Source organism: Zeugodacus cucurbitae, chromosome 6 (assembly GCF_028554725.1).
Source record: "Zeugodacus cucurbitae isolate PBARC_wt_2022May chromosome 6, idZeuCucr1.2, whole genome shotgun sequence".
NCBI classification, from domain to species: Eukaryota; Metazoa; Arthropoda; class Insecta; order Diptera; family Tephritidae; genus Zeugodacus; species Zeugodacus cucurbitae.
In genome coordinates this window covers 11333548-11342353 of record NC_071671.1, presented here as the reverse complement: position 1 = coordinate 11342353, position 8806 = coordinate 11333548, and the positions used below count along the sequence as shown (strand labels likewise).

Here is an 8806-nt window from a genome sequence, read left to right as displayed (position 1 = left end):
AAAATTTGTTGTTGTCTCTTTGTATATTTCTTCTATTAGATGGAAAGGTTGCTAAGAAACAGAAGGAAGTCTACAAAATTCATAAATCTTGCATATGTATGCATGTATGGCAAACTCAAGAAACAGAGAAAGCAAGAATAATTTGCGAATAGCAATATATAGGTTAAAGAAATTAAAATTAATTATTAAATTATAGTATAGAGATTAGACACATGTCTTGAATTCCTTGGCCTTTGACTTCGTAGTACAATATCTCTTGTATAAAAATAAGGCAGCTGTTTAAAAATAATATAATAGTAATCTCATTTAATTTAGAATTAGAATAAATATCAATATAAACATAACAGTGTTTTGTTTTCACTAAACTTATATAAAAAATTTTGCTAGTAAACATTTGAATGCATTTAACAATATAATAATACTATCTTTAGTATAAATACATACTAACACCAATATTCGTTACTTTAACTACTTCTACAATATCGGATAACTACACTCGCTGGCAATGCCACAGAAGCTATTCGCATTCCGCAGTAAACGCATAAAACCAGCTTCACCCCAATTCTCCGAATACGAATTCTTAATAATCCAATAGTCGCGCCCGTTCTCGGTGCCATAACCGACCACCACAACCGAATGATTCACCTCCTCCTGATTGCATTCATTATCATCATATATGCCGCCCATGTATTGCTCAAACGATATGGGCGAACCGTTGATGGAGCATGCTAGCGGTCCCAGTGTTGCAATGACTTCTTTCATTTTCTCCTCGTCGCCGGGTTTAATGCGCGCATAGTCACGTATCTGTACACCCTTGCCCGTATCGTTGCGATGACACTGCGCATTCTCCATTTGTGTGTATGGATAATTATTCGCTATCGAGATGCCATGATCGCGTATATACTCGAAGCCATACTCCTGGAAGCCACCATCACAGCCCATATTACCATACTCCTCAGCACAATCGACGAGATTCTGTTGTGAGAGTGGCACCAGTATGCCGGTGCGTCGAAACAAATGTCCCTCAAGCGCCGCAGCCGTGGCGAAAGACCAACACGAACCACAGTCGAAGCCCTGAAAGCCGGGCGGTGTGACACCACCCTTTTCGCGCCAATCAAATGAGTCGGGGAGATTTTGTAGATTCGCCTTGGCAGTGACGAAATTTGTATGCTTAGAGGTGATTTCCCTGCAATTAAGTGTTGACACATTTCAAAGTTGATCTTATTTTTGGTACATAGTTTATATATAATTAATGCTAATTTATGTTAATCTAAATTGTGAAAACTTAAATGTTCAGCCTTGATTCAATAGCCAGTGAGTATTGAGTAGAGGTATGCGCGTAGAAAAGCAACCGCAAAACAAAAACTATTTATATACAGATGTATTATATATAAATACATAATCAGCGCTCGAATTCCGTAATCAGCGTATTACTCATCATACCGTTCTCTAAATGTCGTTAAACTCAAATACTAAATGGTATTTAATATGCGCAAGCATTAATTATAGCAATGAAATCTATTTCGATTTTGGACAATTTAATTGCATTATGGAAGGCTAATTTTAGACAAAGGCGAAAAGTATAATTATCACATTGTAGGAATGTAAACAATATGACGGATGTGAAGAGATCTACTCATACTTCCTTTCAACAATCATAGAAGTCCAAAGTTCGTCCAAAACCGAACATTGTAACCTTTTGAACTTTGAAAATCTTTCGGACTGCCTGAATCAACAATGAGTTGCTCTCATGATGAAGTGGTGAATAGGTCCAACTTGAATAGACGAGTTTATATTCCTAATAAGATCTTATTATTTTTCACTATTCGTAATTAAGGTTAATTATGACCTGGAAAAGTCTTTAGAAACTGGTGTGTCGATCGATTGTCTACTCCAAAGGCCTAAACCTCATTTTGAAGTGAAAATTCCTGATTAGAGTTCTAAGAGCTAATCGAAAGACAAATCAGCTTTGTAACTAACTGAAGGGTAAAACTGAAGTAGTTCCATTAACTAGGATATTTCCATATTTCCATAAAAGTCGCGCATTTTTAAACAAGATGGAGAAACTAGGTCTTACTCTAGACCAAGTCCCTAAATACTAAATGTCGAGGGGTTAAAGAAGGCATCTATTTACTTATGTTACTACAGAAAAGCAAATATGGACTTTCTGTCTGAAGGTATGCCTTCGTCTCTATTATATTTTAGCATATAATGTTGAGTGGGGTGTTTGTAAAAGTGATTACTATGAGACCCGGAGAAGCCAGATATGTAGCCGATAATATGTCTGTCTTTTTGCGATTTACTACTGAATGGGTGGGCTTCTCGTGATCTTGGCGATCTCTTGCTATGGTTAAAACTATCATCGGAGTTGTAACAAAAAAAGTGGAAGAGGTAGAAATTCCTAAACAGATCCTTTTGCATGTAACCTTGTGAGATCAAGGCTGAAGCACCTCGAAGCTTTAACTATAGAAATATACTGGAAGATATCTAATAAATTGCCTGCTTTGTTTTGTATATTTTGGTGCAAGGCGCCATTTCTATATATGAGTTTAGCATAAAGCATTTTCTGACTACGGAAAGGACTTTTCTACAGCTGTCCAAGTGTGATCACCACTACGGGATCAGTAATAGCAGCAATCTCAATATACAATTCCCTTTAGCTTTCGCTATATAATTTCCATTATCATTAAATATTTAATCTTTTTTAGCTTGGAGTATTTCTGTGGTTGGTTCACTAAAATGTCGTAATGCTATACCTCTTCACTTTTGAATTAAACCTTATATCTTCTTATATAATCTTCTTAAAATCATTTTACTTACTCTCCAATAAATGTAATCCTTGATGCCGTCAATCTCCCTACTTCACGACGCGTCAAATCCGCCAAAGGATTTATGTTCAAACGGAATGAACTCAACCCGGAAGCCGCATATTTATTCGTCAAATCGACGAGTGATTTTTTAGCAATAAATATTGATTCACGATATTGACGCTCTCGCTCGTCGTGATACACTTTTCCCGTCTGCGCCAGATAATCATCAAAATTTTGTACATCACAGAGTTTGATGAATGCTTGTTGAGCCGCTGTGGGCGCTAGCCGTATGACGAGGCAATAAAGTATTGCCGGTAATAGGTGAGGTAATAAACGTGTGGTGAACATTTTTTTCTATACTCAGGTATTTCTGTGAAAAGTTGAAGTATGTAAATTACAAATAAAAAAGAACAATATTTAAAGCTCGTAAAAATAGTGTGTCATAAAAGTAGACTTAAGTTAATATATTAACGCTGCTAATTTATTGCAAGCACACAGATTGAGTACTGGTTCATAAAGAGTCTGCGCAAATAAAGAATGATACTTGAAGCGCGGAATTGCTAAGCTTGCTAATACACAATATTCTAGATGAATGTACTAATAGTACTATAAGTTAGTAGTAAAATGTCTGGTAATAAGTAAAATAAACAAAGGTGAAGCAACAAGCAAAGAATTAATATTAACATTGTTGCGTATCTTTATGTCAGTAAAGAAATTCTATACAGTGGTGATCACATAATTAGAATCAATTTTTTTATTGTTGTAGATTTTAATATTTTTTTTTTAAATATGCTTCAAGTTTTTTTTTTAAATTTTTTATTCGAAATTTTCAGAAAAAATCAGGTTTGTAGTTTTTAACGAACTTTCCAAAAAAACGTTTCTAATTATCGCACCACAAGTGTATATATCTTGTTTACTAATATTCTACTTTTTTACATTTCTTCCGAAGTTTAGTCAGCATTACAAATCTTTGTATAATTAATCATTCTTTAAATTCTTCTGTTTTCTTTGCCCTTGGCATAGACTTTTCAATATAGTTTTTTTTAATAAGTTATTTTGACAAGGGCAAAGAAATTTTTACAGAAAGGCCATAATTATAAAAACAGGAAAGTGGACAAAAATTTCTTATATCCAGTCAGTGATAGTTTCGTAATACTATAGATGTTCTATCATGTAACGTAACTATCTAGAAAGCTTTATTATTCTTATATGAAATGAATAATTGGTGAATGAATTTGATTTCAGATTAAAATATGGTTAGATTAAAAATAATACGAGCTGCAGAGCTAAATAGAGAAGGTACAATATTCTAGAGTGTACAGCTACTGGCGTACGCCGATGATATTAATATCATCGGAAGCAACAACCTGTGAGTTCTGCTTTTTTTCCGGTTAAGAAAGCGAATGGGTCTGGAGGTGATTGAGGACAAGACGAAATATCTCCTGTCATCAAACAAACAGTCGGCGCATTCGCGTCAAAAGTCAAAACTTCGAAGTCGTAGATAATTTCGTATACCTGGGAACCAGCATCAACAACACCAACAATGTCAGCCTTGAAATGCAGCGCAGAATCACTCTAGCCAACAGGTGCTACTTTGGACTGAGTAGTCAATTGAGAAGTAATGTCCGCTCTTGACGAACCAAAATCAAACTCTACAAGTCAGTTATCATTCCCGTTCTACTTTATGGTGCAGAAGCTTGGACGATGTCAACATCAGATAAGACGACACTAGGAGTTTTCGAGACGAAAATTTTGCACAAGATTTATGGTCCTCAGAACATTGGCAACGGCGAATACCGCAGACGATGGAAAGATGAGCTGTACGAGTTATACGACGACATTGACATAGTTCAGCGAATAAAACGACAGCGGCTACGCTGGCTAGGTCTTGTTGTTCGAATGGATGAAAGTGCTCCAGCTCTGAAAGTGTTCGATGCAGTACCCGCTGGTGAAAGTCGAGGAAAGGGAAGGCCTCTACTCCGTTGGAGGGACCAGGTGGACCAGGTGGAGAGCGACCTGGTAACACTTGGTATTACCAACTGGCGCCAAACTGCCAAAAGGAGAGATGCGTTACCGCCGATTACAGCCGTTACCTTGAGGTGGCATTTTAACATTTTCAGAAAACGAAGTTCCCCGCTGATCGCTGCCTTGAGGCGTTACTCAGCTGATATAATTATTACACAACTTTCTTAATCAAGATGAAATATTGCTTACTTGTCAAGATTTTCTGTGAAACAGAGCTCGCACTGTCAAAACAAACCAAAATTAAAATCTACTACTTGGACCACCCGACATACGAAATCATTAAGTAATTGACACCTTTTTAACATATTTCAAATTGTTTTAATGACCGGCGTATAAATAAAAAAAAAAATCCACTTGAAGAACAAAAGCGAAGAAAAAGTACACGCGCAACTTCATTCCATTTTAAAGCACCCGAACGCCTTCAGTAGCAATTAAGCGTCACGCAAATTACGTTAAGAGTACTTTGAAAAGTGAAAGGAAATCACTAATACATACAGACTATATTATGTATATATGTATATACATATATTAAAACAAAACCAATCGTGTGATAATGCGAGAAAAAGGTAACATATTCAATCAACCACACTGCCTCCTACATACAAACAAACATCAGTTATTATTTGTGCCACTTGTGTCATTTCCTGAGTTGCAGCAGTCAAATTGCTACTCCTACGTTGTATTTTTTTCTACGATCACTAATTATAAAATCGTAGAAAGGTGAAATTTTCATGCATAATCATCTTGAGTGAACAAATAAAAGCAACAATAAAACTCATCATCTAAGCCATCAATAACAGAAGAGTAATGAACAAAACATAAATCAACGGGCCGGTTATGTGTTTTATACAGTTGTCGGTCAACTTCATAACTCCCCACAGCTAATACTTGTGTGATGGCGCGTATTGATGAGGAGTGCCGGGTGAAATGAAACAACTGGTTGGGGTTTTATGTAATTTTGGCTTGTAAAGTGATTTGTTAACGGTCAAAATAGCCGGCTGAACTTGTGCATAGCCTCAACAGTGGTTGCTAATGTTTTCGGGCCGAAAGAATAAAAAAAACAGCTTAACTCGATTTTAAGATATTCCCAATGGATTTAGAGTTTTGGTTTTAAAAAAATCATGTTGTTGGCTTTAAAAGTCTTACATAACACAAAACACTTGAAATGAAATCGACAAAAAATGCTTTTAGGGTACATTTTGTGGAAAGCTTGAGTCGGTAGAGACAGCCCGATTATGTCTTAAGGCGACTTTGACTATAACTTCTATGACCTTTGACAACTAATGTGTACACAATTCTCAGAATACCAAAAATAAATGAGTTTTTCCATACATCAAGAATTGAAAACTCCAAAGAGAACTAATCAAAGAATCATTCATATACTGTGGAACTTCTCTAACTCGAATCACCATAATCCACAAGAAAACTTCGAGTTAGAGAGACTTCCGAGTTACAGAAGGTAATTTGTATGAATTTCGACTTCTATTGCCAATTCAATAGTTCGAATTATGGAGAACTTCGAGTTATGGAAGTTCAACTGCATTTGGTTTCTTCATCAAACAGCTAAGATATTTTTATAGAACATCATTCGTAATTCAATAATCGATTTTTAATGAATTATTCTAGGAAAATCAAACTAATATAAAAAGTAAATTGCCAAACTTAAGGTTCAAAAACAATTAAATAGAATATTTCTCAACAATACCAAAGGTTTCTCAATACTCAAAGGAATTTTACATTTATTGAAAAAAATTTTGTAAAGATACCTACAGCTGGGTGATTCCTGAAATGCAATTTCATGTTAGATTTTAACTCATTGTTGAGAGTTCGTCTAAAAGGCCGAAAAGTGGTGAGATTCATCACTAATTTATTATAACTTTCTTTAATATTATAAAAAACTTAGTAAAGGATGAAACGAACTCTGTGAAATTGTTTAAAAATTTATTTTCTCAACAAATTAATAGGGTTTTCAATAGGGATGCTAAACAAGAAGACCAATAGGGACAGCAAACGAAGGCATATTTTTTCCCGCTCGTTTGATATTTCTCTTCAGTAAGGTTTGCCATTTCATCATGATCCAACAACGAGTCGAAATTATTAAAATTTACTACCGGAACTCGTAGTCAGTGGCCTCAACTTAAAGAGCATTATGTCCAATTTATGGATTGCTCATTACTGGCTAAATGGCTTCGTCAATGAGCGAAATATGCGTTATTGGTCAGGCAGCAATCCACACGTACTCCATGAGTCACCATTGCATCCCGAAAAAATATTGGTTTGGTGCGGCTTATGGGCCGGTGGCTTCATTGGGCCGTACATCTACCGTGATTATCAAGACCGGCACGTTACTGTGAATGGGAATCGTAATCGCTCAATGATAAAAGAATATTTATGGTCTGAATTGGATGCTATGGACTTGGACAATATATGGTTCCAACAGGACGGCGCCACAAGCCACACAGCGAATGTCACAATCGATTTATTGAAAACCAAGTTTAGTGAACGTTTTATCTCACGAAATTGTCCAGTCAATTGGCCGCCTCGGTCGTGCGATTTGACGCCATTAGACTATTTGCTGTGGGGCTACGTCAATTCTATGGCCTATGCCAACGAGCCAGCGACGATTGAAGAACATCGTACGAATATCGAATATTGCAGCAGTATCGGCCAATTTACGCTTGAAAACCGTAGAAAATTGGGTTCAGCGTTTGGAATTCTGCAAGCGAGGCCGTGGTGCCCGTTCAAAAGAAATCGCGTTCCAAACATATAATGGCATCGAATGTACTTTCACGGGAATAAATAATTTCATTGTAGCGCTCTTATTGAAAAACCCTATATTTTTGTTCTCTCACAGCAAGAAAAAAAGCTTGATGAAAAAGATTTTGGAGAAGGTGCTTTGAGAATTGTATGCTATGTATGAAAACTGTAGTGGTTTAAGAAAAATTTTGATTTGATTATTTTTGGAGATACTCAAATCACTTTTCAGTGATCAATATCAATATACTTGCTCAACTTTGAGGACGTTAGCATCCATAACATTTTCAATTATTTTTCAAACTATACTTTTCAACTTAAAATATTAATACTCTCAAAATTTCCACGAAGCAAATAAATATATTAATTTTTTTTTGAACTATTCACAAATGACACCAACACTTTTTTTATGAATAATTGATAGTTTTATAAATTTCGCACCTGCACAAACACCGCCAAAATTATTTAATTGATTTCACCTCACTTCCGGTAATGCAGTTAAAAAATGCGAACAGTAAGTGATATCCGGTTTCACGTTATAATAACCGAAAAGTCCCTCAACAGCGATTACTTAATTTCACAGTTATTCAACTTCGCGAATGCACCGATTTTTACTTGTTTTCAATAACTTCGCAGCGTTGCGCGCCAAACCGTTTTAGCGTCCGTCAGCATCTAGCGCTGAAGTCGAAATAAACCGATTTTAAAGTTTGAAAATATTTTTATAACGCCAAGCAGCAATGTTTGATTGAATCTTAGATTTGGTTGGTAAACCGCCGCGTGTTGGAATGCCCCGCACGAAAATGTGCACATTCATAGGCAGGTATTTGAGTATGAGTATCTCTGTAAATATACTCATGTTTATTGTATGTGCTTACGCATGTATGCAAGTAAAGGGTTTCCCAACGGATACGCCGCATCTCATGACTCAATCAAATACTAGTATGTTTCCTATGAAATTCAGTTATATAAGCACAAATATTGGTCCAAATATTCATAAGCTGTAGCATGGTGTAGGTGCTTTCAGTAATTCAAAGAATTAATAATAAAATTTCAAGTTATTCGATACGGTGAGAAAAATCACAAACTTGAGCTTCTTAATCATTCTTATACACCTAGTTTGTTGCGTTGTATAGATTTAATAACCGTCATAGACTCATATTTTTTGGTAAATTCATAGCAATTGATTCCTTGGATTTTTGATGACAATAAGTATACTA

The 8806-nt window shown here is 35.7% G+C and overlaps 1 protein-coding gene across 1 annotated transcript; it reads right to left on the bottom strand.

Moving 5' to 3' along the window:
* Positions 1 to 278: 278 nt before the first annotated feature.
* Cp1 (procathepsin L) lies at positions 279 to 8292 on the bottom strand. The gene is made up of 3 exons (XM_011182117.3): positions 8031 to 8292; positions 2821 to 3180; positions 279 to 1186 (listed from the first exon to the last, which is right to left on the bottom strand). Exons 2-3 carry the CDS (start codon positions 3156 to 3158, stop codon positions 475 to 477), a joined length of 1050 nt encoding a protein of 349 aa, XP_011180419.1. The 5' UTR covers positions 3159 to 3180; positions 8031 to 8292; the 3' UTR covers positions 279 to 474.
* Positions 8293 to 8806: the final 514 nt, after the last annotated feature.